General features: G+C 33.4%; 2 protein-coding genes across 2 annotated transcripts in view; both read left to right on the plus strand.

Moving 5' to 3' along the window:
• The window catches only part of LOC136063564 (secreted RxLR effector protein 161-like), a 28,925-nt gene extending 28,476 nt beyond the window's left edge, over nucleotides 1–449 (plus strand). Inside the window, exon 2 of the mRNA XM_065764160.1 lies at nucleotides 140–449. Coding sequence (XP_065620232.1) covers nucleotides 140–449 — 310 coding nt within the window. The remainder of the gene's footprint in view (nucleotides 1–139) is intronic.
• Nucleotides 450–2,149: 1,700 nt separating this feature from the next.
• Nucleotides 2,150–7,759, plus strand: LOC112002848 (phosphate transporter PHO1 homolog 3). The gene is made up of 8 exons (XM_065764175.1): nucleotides 2,150–2,202; nucleotides 2,452–2,710; nucleotides 2,804–2,908; nucleotides 3,007–3,051; nucleotides 3,314–3,463; nucleotides 3,760–4,038; nucleotides 7,167–7,303; nucleotides 7,402–7,759. The coding sequence occupies exons 1-8, from the start codon at nucleotides 2,150–2,152 to the stop codon at nucleotides 7,499–7,501; spliced, it is 1,128 nt and encodes a 375-aa protein (XP_065620247.1). The 3' UTR covers nucleotides 7,502–7,759.
• The last annotated feature ends 6,927 nt before the right edge of the window (nucleotides 7,760–14,686 follow it).

Raw genomic sequence — 14,686 nt, forward strand, 5'->3', positions numbered from 1 at the left:
CTACAATGCAACAAAGCTCACACCCTTGGATGGTGAACCATATCTGATGCTACTCGCTATCGTCAGTTGGTTGGTAGTCTGATCTATCTCACTGTACTCGTCCGGATTTCACATGCCGGTATGGTTAGTAAGTTCATAGATGCCCTCGTTCTGTCCACTATGCTGCTATTCTTCGGATTCTCCGATATGTCAAGGGCACACTTTATCATGGTCTACACTACTCCTCTCGGTCTTCTCTTGAGCTTCATGCTTATTCAGATGCGGACTGGGCAGGTGATCCGACTGATCGATGGTCTATCACAGGTTTCTGTTTCCTGTTAGGTACTTCTCTTGTCTCGTGGCGTAGCAAAAAGCAGGATGTTGTTTCCCGTTCCAGTACTGAGGCTGAGTATCGTGCCCTTGCCGACACCACCTGCGAGCTTGTCTGGCGCTCGCTGGCTCTTGGCTGACATGGATGCTCCACAGCCCACTGCTACTCCTCTTTATTGTGACAATCGTAGTGCTATCTACATTGCTCATAATAATGTCTTCCACGAACGCACCAAGCACATTGAGATCGACTGCCACATCACTCGTCAACATCTCAAGAAAGGCAATCTCAAGTTGTTCTCCATCTCATCTGCTGACCAGCCTGCTGATATCTTCACCAAGTCTCACCCGCCTGGTCGTCTTCGAGATCTTATATCCAAACTCCAGTTGGCTTCCTCCTTGCCACCTCGAGTTTAAGGGGGGATGTTAGTGTATAGGTTATGCTAGATTAGCCCATTGGGCTTAGCCCAGTATATTACTTGTACTGCACTCATGTTACTTGTACTGCACACATACCTAGCCTATATAAGGCTCTCTTTTGTACATTGTTTTACACACATCAATATACAGATTATTCAGTCATTCTCTCTCATCTTATATTGTTAACAAATAAAAATGGTCACAACTTCAATTTGAAATTGCATAGAACCTGTCAGCTGTCAAGATGCTCACTGCAATAAGTAAATTTTTAGCAGAACTACTTTTACGTTTCACATATTTGGTAAGGACAAAAGATAAATTTCATGTAATACCCTTTAGTGGCAATGACAAGTTAATTTATGAACTCACACATTGACAACTGACAAGTTTTAAGAAATAAACAAGGAAGATATAGTTTATAAACCTCTAGGATTTGCAATGTAAGGTTAGGGTTTCCTTGCCAAAAATCAGGTTGTAAGATTTTAAAGCTCTTTTCTGGAGACACTAATCATTAACTGAATCCATAGTGATTTATACCAACTGAACTTATGTTGAGTTTATTAGTTTTAAGTGGACTAACGTTTTATCATTATGAACGTTGTATATGGTAAAAAAATTTCTTGTTTGTTTTTTGATATGAATCAGATATTTTTTTTTAAACAAGATTACAGTACAAGAGTTTCAAAATAAGCAGCACAAGCTGAATCGAAAGAGCAAACTAGCAATACCTACCAAACATCAAAACGAAACCTGCAACAAACTAGGCAGCAAAACTATAGCAACAGAGAAAACTAGTCAAAACAGAAAAGATAATACCACATTAGGTTTGACATCTTAATCTTTAAAGATAGTTGAGGAAATTTCCCAATCCAAACAAATAATCCTGTTCATAACAGTTTTCTAATTTCTTTCTTCTTTGGATGAATAAAGAAAACATATACATTTGATTTACTATTTCACAAATTATAAGCGAATGTCTTTTCTGTAATTGTGATTATTTGTTAAACAAGAGGGTCAAGTTGCTTGCTCTCCTTCATAATTTTACAAATTTGATGTTCACTAGTAGAAATTTCTATTAGTAAAGTCACAGATAAGGTAAATTTATTATTATTATTATTATTCATTAATGAGGTAAATTTATTGAAATAAGATCACAATACAAGAGGTTCATAATAAGCAGCAAAACCTGAAACAACAAAGTCATTTAGGGGAAATATAGTCTATCAACCTCCAAGTTAGGATTCCTACCAAAAATCAGGTTTTAAGATATCAAAGTCTTTTGTGGGAGACAATTCATAATGTTTAATACTAATTGAACCTTTGTTAATTTTGTTGTTTAGAAGTGGACTTCGTTTTTATCAATATGAATGAGTGTTGCATATGGTAAAAAAATTTCTAGTTTTTTTTTTTTTTTTTAATCATGGATAAGCCAGAGGCAACAAAGTACATGGAAAACATGTTTCCCCTTTACAGGTATATTTCTTCCTAAATTGAATTTCTAGGATTTTCTACTTTAATACCATGATAAAAGATCATTTGTCCAAAAGCTTAAACAAATAGAAAGTGATGAATTTAATCATTATTCTAACTTAACAAAACAAACAAGACATTCTAGTATTAAGTCGTTTTAGCTGAATAAAAATAGATTCAAATGAACATGACTTCCATTTCCAACAATAGGGATCTATAACTCTTTTGTTTCACATGTTGAAATCCTTGCAGCTTGTTTGGCTTTATAGTTCTACACATGATTATATATGCTGCCAATATATTCTTCTGGAGGCGATACCGGGTCAATTATTCCTTCATATTTGGATTCAAGCAAGGAACCGAGTTGGGGTATCGAGAAATTCTCCTCCTCAGTTTTGGTCTTGCAGTGTTAGCACTAGCCAGTGTGCTCTTAAACCTTGACATGGAGATGGATCCAAATACAAAAGATTATGGAACATACACCGAACTTCTGCCTCTAAACTTGGTTTTTGTAAGAATTATCAAACTTTATTGATGATTTCCTAATTTAACCTCTGAATACATAGGCAGAACCTAATCCTGTGATTCCTCTCTTTTTCTGCAGCTTGTACTCATCATATTATTTTGCCCATTTAACATCATGTATCGTTCAAGTCGTTTCTTCTTCCTTACATGTCTCTTTCACTGTATTCTTGCCCCTTTGTACAAGGTATATATTGGTCAAGAAAAAGTAATGCATAAGATTAGTAAGTTGAACTGGGGTGGTTTGTATGAAGTATGAACGTTGTGAATTTCTTTCTACTGCAGGTGACGCTCCCAGATTTCTTCTTGGCTGATCAGCTCACTAGCCAGGTTGGTAAATTGTTGCATGTTGTTTATCAATAACCTAAGAATAAAAAGAAAATAATAATCCTTATAAACTGATGTGTTAACTTTTAAAATAATAATAATAATAATAATAAAGAAATTGATATACAATGTTATTAATTTAGCTCCAATCACATTCATTGTTCATCAGTTTGGAAACCATTTTTAGTAAAAAATTTGACAGCTTTACTCATCTCTTGTCTATCTAGAAGTCCATAATATTGATCATTTTATTCTTCTTTTGCAGGTGCAAGCCTTGAGAAGTTTTGAGTTCTACATTTGCTACTATGGTTGGGGAGACTTCAAGCACAGACATCACACTTGTGGAAGAAGCGATGTATACAAAACTTTCTATTTCATTGTTGCTGTAATTCCATACTGGTCTCGACTCCTTCAGGTACGAACCTTAACATTTCTTCTTCTTATAAGTTTAGGGACAAAAAAATTCACAATTGTAATGGTATCATATTGGAATTGGTGTATGTAAAAGTGGTTTCATTGGTGAAATAATGTAAAAGTGATATTACACCAATTATAATTTAATATCTAAGAAAGTTGTGAAAAATTTTATGAAAGCTTTTTGTGGACATACTTAATTTCCTTTTGTTTTCCCACATGCTCTTCTTCATCTGCTGCCACAAATTAAATGATAATTGCTTGATGGACATAATTTTCTTTCATTTGTTTTTTCAGTGCCTTAGGCGCCTGTATGAAGAGAGAGATCCTATGCAAGGATATAATGGCATTAAATATTTTCTGACTATTGTGGCTGTTATCTTGAGGACTACGTATAGTCTTGACAAGGGAATGGGTTGGAAAACATTAGCCTGGATTTTCTCAGCCATTGCAGCAATTGTTTCTACATACTGGGACCTTGTTATAGATTGGGGGCTTCTTCAACGTCGATCTAAGAACCGCTGGTTGAGAGACAAGCTCTTAGTCCCTCACAAAAGTGTATATTTTGGAGCAATGGTAAGAGAAAAAATAACTGTAGCATCTACAAAGCTTTTGATAGATGTTATTTATTTTTAAAACTTAAAATAAACATAAAATATGCTCAAAGATATATGTTAATCATTAACTATCTCAACCTTACCTGTCTCGTGTCTGTGTCAGTGTCCATGACTCCATGTGCAGGCTTCTTAGCTTTTATCAACATCTAACACAGTAACACNCTTCTTTTTCTCAAATGAATGAGTAAAATTTATTGAAACAAGAAAAAACCATACAACAAGTTCAAAAAAGAAGCAACAAAAGCTGAATTTATACATCAAATTAATAACACCTAACAAACATCAAAACAAAATCTGCAAAACTACTGGTAACAACACTACAGCAGCACAGAAAACTACTCAAAGCCAAAATGGCAGCACCACACCATACACAACATCTTACTCTTTAGAAATAGTCGAGGACACTCCATAATCAGAACAAGAAGCTTGTTCGATACAGTTTCTTTTTTTTTTTCGATGAATAAAGAAGAAAACATATACATCTAGTTATTCTTTCAAAAATTATACGCAAATGTCATTATATAGAATTTTAGCTATTATATCAAAGCCATTTCATGCGGTCATATCAATGAAACACCTAACATACTTAAACCACTCTAAAGACAACAAATACAATTCAATTAAAACATCACTCTTTTGCGTAGCATAAGTTTGATACAGAAATTAGGCAGAGCTTGAAGACCTTTAATGAATCTTCCTTAATCTTGACCAGATTAAAATAAATCGAACTATAATCTTGAGTTTGGGAATCCATTCTGGCAACTTTTCTAGTCGCCCAGAGAGGGAAAATTTTGTAGGAAGGGGGAGGAGAAGCAGGGATTGCAAATTAAGAACTCCTTCCTCACTTGTTGCTTTAATTTCCAATGACCGAAGGTGGTTCATTTTCTGTATCGCAGTGCACAAATCCGTCCCATTCTCTTTCTTCAATTTAGAGACCCCCAACTTCCTTAACTGTGCCAAACTTCCCAATTCTGTTATAAGGTGGTGCTGGTGGCTTCAACATAAAAAAGCTTTTGTAAGCACTCTAAATGCATAATGCCATTTGGAATCTTTATCCCACGTCATGTATCTATATTGTACTCAGTTTCTATGTTATAATTGTAGGCCACAAGATATCGTAGTTTACGAAGCCCACTAAGCTCCATTGGAAGCTTAGACACAAGGGAGTGTTTCAAATCCAATGTCTCTAGGTTGTGTAGTTTACGTATGAGTTTGGAATGTTTTGCACTTTCGTATCTCTTAGGCTTAAATATCTTAGATGGAATAGGTTTCCCACTTCTTTTGGAATGCAATCCATAGAGCACCTTCAAAATCCATTACTTTCATGAGCTTGAAATTTGCAAAACAAGTAGCAAGGAATCAACAGGATACTTGAGAACATCAAAAAGAGTGGTGAAAGATATGGCTCTAATGTCATAGAGCAAAGAAGATCTAATAGTGATGCTATAAGTGATACATGGCTTCATCCTCGAATGGCATCCCTTCTCATTGAGGAAGCAGAGGTTGTGGGCATTGAGTCTCATAGAGAAAAATTGATAAATTGGTTGGTAGAAGGACCATCTAATCGCATGGTGATTTCAACGATTGGATTGGTGGGCTGGGTAAGACCACTCTTGTAAAAAAAGTGTATGAAAATGATAAAGTGACAGCACACTTTGATTGTCATGTTTGGATCACAGTGTCTAAATCATACAAGATGGAGGAGCTATTAAGGAACATGATAAAGCAACTCTACAAGGCAAAGAAGCAGTCTATTCTGTGGAAATTGACACAATGGAACAAACAACACTAATGGAGCAAATAGGCTATATTTACACGAGCATAGGTATGTAGTAGTTTTTGATGATGTATGGAAAAAAAATTTTGGGATTACATAGAACTTGCTTTACCTAAAAATGAAAAAGGCAGTAGAATATTAATCACATCTCGAAATGAGGATGTTGCTCTTTCTAATTATTTGTATAAACTACCAATTCTACCTTTAGAAAAAGCTTGGGAGCTCTTTTGCAAGAAGGTGTTTCAACGTGAAAGGGAGCTTTGCCCCCCTGAGTTGGTTAAGTTATCACGTGCCGTTGTTGAGAGATGTGAAGGATTGCCACTAGCAATTGTTGCTATAGGGGTCTTTTGTCAACCAAAGACAAGTTATTGATGAATGGCTCAAATTTCATAATTGTCTTAGTTCAGAGCTAAAAAGTAATCCTGATCTACAAGATATTCCAAAATTCTATCCCTATCTATCTTACAACCTCAAAGCTTGCTTATTATATTTTGGAATGTTTCCTGAGGACTACTACATTAATTGTGCAAGACTAATTCAACTTTGGATTGCTGAAGGTTTTGTAAAAGAAATGCAAGGGATAACATTGGAAGAGGTTGCACAAGGCTATTTAAACCAGCTTATTCACAGAAGCTTGGTTCAAGTGAATGTAGTCGATTCTATTGGCAGAACTAGAAGTTGTCGTATTCATGATATGATGCTTGAGGTCATTCTTTCTAGGTCAAAGGAGTTGGGTTTTCATTTGGTCTCAATACAGAACTACACAAAATTTAATAGAATTGCTCGACGTCTCTCAATTCAAAAACAATGTAAAAACTCCTTTGCATAACTAGGCTGAATGCACTTTCTGCCATTTCTCCTTCCTTCTTAGATCACTGGCCATAGTGAAGTGCAAATAAACCAACTTAGTGTTAGATGTAACAAAAAAATAAATCCACATTCAACTGTAAAATGGCAAAAAAATATAATAATCACTATGGTTCGCAATATTAAGTTGTGAGCAGGTAGGTCAAGGTTCGGCAAGCCCACCAGGTGCAGTAGAATCAAAGAATTGTTTCCTCAAGCTAGCAACCTATTTTTATAATGTACTAGTCGCTAACCTATGCGATGCACCAGAAATTCAGAAAAATGTTCAAGAATTTTTTTTTTTTTTAATTCATCTTCCTCTAGATTGATGAAAGCTATAAGATTAATTCCTAATATTCATGTACTTAAACAGCAAATTTAAATGGTTTAATGTTGCAAGCAGGGACGATTTTATCAACATCTAACACAGTAACACTGCTAATTTTAACTTCATGACCATGCAGGTGTTGAATGTGTTGCTAAGGTTTGCATGGATGCAGACTGTATTGGGTTTCCAAGTGTCTTTCTTACATAAAAATTCCTTAATAGCCATTGTAGCTAGCCTAGAGATCATTCGTCGTGGCATATGGAATTTCTTCAGGTAACAAAGATTTTATTAAGTCATTTTGGTAAAAAAAAAAAAAAAAAAACTTCTTTAATTTTTGTGATTAACCTAAATTTTTTTGCATAATTGCTCAGATTAGAGAACGAACATTTGAACAATGTTGGCAAGTACCGAGCTTTCAAGTCTGTGCCACTACCCTTCAACTATGATGAAGATGAAGATAAAGATGAATAGGCTCTTTCAACATTCTACATAAGTAATTAATATATATATATATATATATAAAAGACTAAGGAAAACGAGGAAAGTTCAAATTATTCTAGAAACTATAGCGGATTTTTTTTTTTTTCCATTTTTTTCTTGGAGATGCTGAGAATTGAGATGGAGGCACATTAATTTTTTTGTGAATGAAGTCCATGACCATGACAGTCTCACATGATGTATTTATGTTGATAAATTCAATTTTTATGTTTTTTTCCTAAATAATAGATTTTAATCTTATATTACAAGAACCCATAATTCTTGGAATTTACCTGACCTCATAAAATAAATTGTAACAAAAATTTTGCTTTTTTACTAAGGTTGTTCTACACTATTATCAATGTATTCCTCCCTTCACATACTATGACACAAGCAGACAAGACGGATATGCTGTGCCCTTATTCTTTTTTCACATGATATATATATATATATATATAACATGTATTTGCTACTTAGTAAACAAATTATAATGCATGCACTTTTCTGTTAAAATTTATGAAATCTCATTCTTGAATTTTGTGTTGCTATTGAACTCTATGAGAGTTAAAACAATAGGTCAAAAAGTTGTTTATTTTTTGTTACAATTTTGTTGACATTGATTCATGGATATCCCTTATCTGGATGAGTATGAGCCTTGATGAAATATTAGTTTGATATTCTTTTCCAAAGTATTTCATCTTCATATCAATAGATACAAGCCTGGAAAAGTCACCTAATTTCAAGATATTAAATTAAGGCTACATTGGGTTCAACAGGTGAAAATATTTTTGAGAAAGAAAATATTTCAACTGTTTGGTTGAGTTCTTGAAAATGGCAATGGTTGGCAATTGAGGACGTTAGCAGGGGGGTGGTGGTTAGGTGGTTGACAGTGGGGGCGAGGGAGGGGTGGAGGTTCAATTAATAAATTTTGGGTGGGGCAAAAATTGAAAGGACCGCAAATGAAAGTGTTAAATATTTTTCGGCTAGTGCTTTTATTTTACGAAAAACAATTTCCAATTGACCAATAATTTCAGTTGCTCCAAATTAACACCCGTAAATGTAGAATTTTTCTTTAATTTTATTTATTTATTTATTTCCATAAATCCAATTCCATCGAAACAAACATAGCCCAAAACATATTTTAGTGAAAGAACATGTCAATTCTAAATCAAACTTTTATCGGTTACATCCCATAATATATTAACAATAACTCAAAAGGACATCACCAACAATAATAGGCATCTTCTTTTTGATCAGTGGCGGCTCCATGAATTTTTCTCAGGGTGTTCCTTAAGAAGCATACACAGCTCAACCCACAATCTAACACACACCCCACTGTGCATTATCCATGGCTCAGCTCATTGCCTAATATAATTTAATTTGTTTGTCTTTTATAATGTACTAGTCGCTAACTTATGCGATGCACCAGAAAATTCAGAAAAATGTTCAAGAATTTTTTTTTTTTTTTTAATTCATCTTCCTCTAGATTGATGAAAGCTATAAGATTAATTCCTAATATTCATGTACTTAAACAGCAAATTTAAATGGTTTAATGTTGCAAGTTTGATGAATCCATAATTATAATCTTTAAAAATACTTCATTCCAAACTTACAAAAGCAAATTTATGAATTTTTACTCCTCCTTCAACAAGCACAATTATTTTCCAATTAAATCTCATTTCAAATAGTGTTTCTTAGTATTGGTACATTTTGTAGTTGGAAAAGAGATACGCAAGTCTAATGTTTAGTTCATATTGCAAAGTTAGATGCCACTTATAATTTGTTTCTAAATATTTGAAGATTGATATATTTAATGAGGCATGTTATATAAACCAAAAAAAAAAAAAATGTCAAATGTTTTTTGATATTCACTTGGTTGAAAACACAATTGGTGGTATCTAACAAATTTCCACTTTCAATTCATCAAATTTTATTAAAATGCAAAACCCCATTTAAGACTAACAGGTATTTGCTAAACTATCTAGCCATGCAACTATATAACTTGATAGTGTATATATTGTGTGCGGGAATGTGGATATGCGTACACAAAACACACAAAATTAAAATACAAATTTTGTGTTCCTACTTCTCTATAAAATCTAAAAGGGAATAAAAACCAACATCAAAGTTGAATAAAAATTGTATCTGAAGCATAACGTAAAAGACATTTCTTATTAACTTATATCCCAAAAATTTAAGGAACATCTCAAGTAGTTTAGTAGCTAAACATAGCTTTTAGTAATTATAGCATTCAGCAAGAACTTTCAATATCTAGCCTAATTTACAATTTTTTTTTTCAATAAGTAACCTAATTTACATACACAGCTTAGCAACTGAGAGAAGACTTCCACTGAAACTTCTATGACAACATCAAACCCTAAACTTGTCAACATGTGCTAATCCAAAATGGTTCCTCTTTCCTTTTGATTCAATTTTTCCACCATGTTCTATAATAAGTTACATACAATCATCACAGAACTCGTAATCATAACTTAAGGCAAGTTTTCAAGAACTCCATAGAACTCTAGTTTATGGTTTTCTTCCACTCTGTGTAAGAGTGCACCATCAGGTACACAATACAGTGTAAGCCTTTATCTCTAGTCTATATATATATATATATATAAAATAAAAATAAAAAAAGGTAAATAATCATCAGTTGAATTATTTCCATTGAAAATAGATTTTGAATGCATGTTTGATTCAATAACTCAATAAAAAAAATAATTAATAGGAGTTTCTTTGAAAATATTATGTTGAACCTATTAAATAGAATCTATATAAGATTTCAAAGAAACTATTACGCATTTACAGCTTAATATAAAGGAAAAACAAAAACCTTGAGATAGAAGACAGGTAGCTCATTATCTTTGTCTAAGTTCCCTCACATCACCATTCACATCCAACAAATCAATGCGAACTACAAAACACAAACATAGAAAACTCATAAAATTTTCCCCACAAGTAAAACTATAGTACAAATGCAAAATAAGTTTGTCACTGAATCCTTAACATTGAAACAATAAGAAACAAAAATTAATAAATCAGAGAGAGCTCTAAAAAAGAGCATCAAGAACTCTTATTTTCACCTTCATGTTTGTGTATTGAATTGATGTTAGTTGCATTGAAAACTATACATAAAATAAAAAACCATAAACAATTTCATCTAGAATAAGAAAATTGTGTTATTTCAATTTCAACTAACAAATCAAACGGCAAAGCTATATTAGGGGAGGGAAAAGAATTGAAACAAAAACATGGCTACAGACTACTTGGATGTTCATGGCCTTCATGTTGGATTTAAGTTGTTCATGGCTTTCTTGTTAGACTCAAGTTGGATTCCTAGGTAGTAAAAGTTTATAAAATTTTCACACTATTACATTCCCCAAAATTCACCAAATTTGAAACAATATTCTAACTGCAAAATTTATGAACTAAAACCCCAATAACTTGCTCAAAATTTAAAAACTAACAAAATCAAAATTCTTTCATTTAAAAAAAAAAAAAAAACTTTTTGGGTAAACTCTATAAAATAAGCAAATTTAAGAGGGAGAGAGAGAGACTTATCGTGCACAAAATCCCTAAGAAACTCGAGCCCTAAGGAACTTATAGCTAAAAATTATAAAAATTGAAACCCAAAAAAAATAAAATAAAATAAAAGAAGTAAAAATCTCATTTAACCAAGCACAACAACTCCAACTAACATACTACATATATAGTACATTCTTTTGAAGCAAACAAAAATAAAAAACATAAGAAAGAACAAAAGAGGAAAAAAACTTCAAATGTAGTAATTAAATTAAGCTTACTACCAAAAAAAAAAAAAGGAAAACAAATAAACAATGAATAAAGAATCATATGTAACCCTTGCTTAATGATATACAACTACAAACATAGAAAAAAAAAATGCAAGCATCTGCAACGAAAGAATAAGTTATTAAGTTGTTCATCTCTTTTTTAAATAACTCTTGACCTTTTTTGTTAGTTTATCTACTCTATTATCAATTTATCATAGCTGAATGTGGCAATGCCTAATTATGTGACAATTAAATCAATTAGAAATTTAAATACATCCAATCAATGCAAAATCATCTATATAAAACAGGAAATTAGTATTATTGATTAAGGTATGGATGAAGGCTTTGGTACAATCCGTACCATCTCTCCCACACAACTCAGCAAGTAGCAAAACTACCAAATTGACACAGAAGATAGACATACATATAACAAAGACACATGAATTATGGCTACAATCTAAGGTTCAGATCATAAACTATTCACTATAGTGTGGCAAGAATAATGTAAACCACATATGGAGATTGACTTGCAGGCTGTAGCTATTCAAAAACAATGAATCTTGATATGTTCCTTCTTCACAATGCCAGCCTGCACAAAGAAGGTAGAAACATGCCTCCTCTGATCCCCCTGAAGTTGTATAGCCTCAACTTGATATAATTGCCTAATAAAAATAATCATAGATTGGGGTAATTTTCCTTGCCCTAATTTCTGAGCTTTTCTCTATAGCCAACAGCAACAATTAAAAATACAAAAAATTGCAGACCATAAACTCAATACCCAAACAGGAAAACATAGAAGAATTAACCCTAAAAATTTTAAATATACATAGAAAATAAAATTTAAGTATACCTCGACGGTTCTTACAGAGGAGGCAGCTAACAACTCCTTGCCATTAAAGTTGACGGTGGCCTTGAACCTGGGCCTGTGGTCGAACTAATTTGCCTCTCGCAAAAGGATATGGATAGGAAACGAAATGTTGATTGAATTACTGAAACACAAAAGAGAGAGCAATGCGTCCAATAATTGAAATTAGCAAAACCCACTATAGGGCTCCAAACCCATCAATCTGAGCAAATCATTCAGAAGAAACAGTCCCAAACGAAACACGAACAAAGGTGAAATACCTGAAGTGAATCATCCATTCTGAGCTCTTCTTTAAATATGCTATTTTTTGATTCAATTAAATGAGGAGTTTTGAAACCGTGAAAGATAGGAAGAGCAAAAGGACAGGAGATAATGATGAGGTATGAAGGAGTGATTCCCTTAAATAAGGAGAGGAAGAGACGAAGAAGGGAAGAAAAGGGTTGGAGTTAGAAAGCCGAACGTCTGAAGTATTGAATCTGTCTTTGGAAGAGAGAAAGGTTGGCATTAGTCATGCTAAAGGTCTGAAGAAGAAGGAGAAAGGGTTGGCGTTTAAAAGATTAAAGGGTTGGATCTGGGCTTAACGGTGGACAGTCATGCTAAAGGTCTGAAGAAGGAGAAAGGGTTGGCGTTTAAAAGAATAAAGGGTTGGATTTGGGCTTAATGTTGGATAGCAACATAACATTCATTTTTGGGCTTTAAGGTTAACATAATTAAAGCTATTAAGATTGGGTTTTATGGTGGAGATATGGCTGGAAATTATTTTCTTCTTAATAGTATTTTAAAATTACGGAAAAATTTAGTAAAAGTATTTTAAAATTATAGGAAAAATTCAGGAAAAAAAATTAGAAATGACATGGCAGCTGATGTGGCTCAATGGGAGCGTAGCAACATTAAATGCTATGCTTCATCTTTTAGTAATATATAGATTGGTTAATTAAATTATTAATTATTGTTGTTTAGTTGCTTCATTATTTTTCTTTACTGACTACTAGCAGTCTAGCACACATCCCACTATGCATTAGCACACACCCTATGTGCATTATCCATGGCTCAACCCACTGCCTCGTGCCTAATATAATTAATTTTTTTTTCTTTTATACTGCCTCTGCATGCCTTCAGCCTTTATTACCTCTACTTGTCCACTTCCCCAATTCAAATATCCCACCCCATGGCCCCATTGCCCCCATCCACTGCCCACTTAACAGACAAGAGTCATAAGAGCCAATCAACATTCCAAAAAATATTAAACATATAAAACATTCACAACACACAAAATTTACAATACACAAAATGACACACTCACAAACCAATAAAGTCAAAATGTCAAATAAAGTTATAAAGTAAAGGCAATTAGATATTTAGAAATAGAGAAACAAAGAAACAGAGAGATAAAGAGAATCTCATTTCAGACTCTTAGTTCAAAGAGAGAGAGAGAGAGAGAGAGAGCTTTGCTCTCACTCATTCACTCTTAGATCAGAGCACAGCAAAGCCAAAGCCAAAGATGAAGGATTTAGATGAGATAGACTGATAGAGAAAAAGAGAGAGAAGTAAAGAACTGAAATACCTTGAGGCCTGAGGGGCAGCGCCACGACAACACGTCGAGGCGACGAGGCCAAGCCAAGCAATCTTTGATCCGATCTCCGATCTCACTGTCGCTGTTGCTCAAGTTTAAGGCCCGATGTGCTCTGTTGCTCGAGTTTGAGGTGTTCCAGGCGAAGGCAACGTCGCGTCGATGTGCTTGGAACTTGGTTGTTGATGAGGTTTTTTTTTTTTTTTTTTTTTTTTTTTTTTTTTTTTTTTTTTTTTTTTTTTTTCGTTTAGATTAGGAGTTCTGTTTCAGTTTTGCTAATTTGCTTTACCATTTGATGATTTTGATCAATCGACAAATGCATATTGGTAATTTGGGTTTTGGTTGTTTTTTTTTTTTTTTTTTTTTTTTTTTTTTTTTTTTTAAGAATCCATTTTAGTTGGCCCGTATTTAGTTAATAAAAATTTAACTAACAATTTTTTGTGATTCCAAAGTTTGGGTTAGTTTTGTTCAGGATTGATGTTGGGATTTTTTTCCCTGTTGGCTTGCTATGTTATTATTATTATTATTATTATTATTTTAGATTGTTAGGACATATATGTTTTAACTTGTTTAAGAACATATGTCACTTAGTTATATATATTGGCTAATCCTTTGACAAAACGCACTCTACTTGTAATTGGGTAGTTCTAGGTGTTTTAATACTTCAAGAAACAATGTTTCAAGCTCAAGTGTTGAAGTCATCAAGTCTGTCCAAGAAAAAGCAAGTTGAAGTGCAGGATTTTTAAATCTCGACACCTCTCGATAGCTACCTCGACACTTGCTATTTGTCGAGAATTAAAAAGTCAGAATTCCAATCTGATTTTCTTGGGATCCGTGAATATGTTTTGGGGCTTTCTTTTCTTCTAACCCTAAACATATAAAAGGATTATTTTAAGAGCCGTTTTGGAAGACACAAGTTGTATTATCATTGAGCAATCTCTGTTTATGCA

This window comes from Quercus suber, unplaced genomic scaffold (genome assembly GCF_002906115.3).
Source record: "Quercus suber isolate HL8 unplaced genomic scaffold, Cork oak 2.0 scaffold_543, whole genome shotgun sequence".
Lineage (NCBI taxonomy): Eukaryota > Viridiplantae > Streptophyta > Magnoliopsida > Fagales > Fagaceae > Quercus > Quercus suber.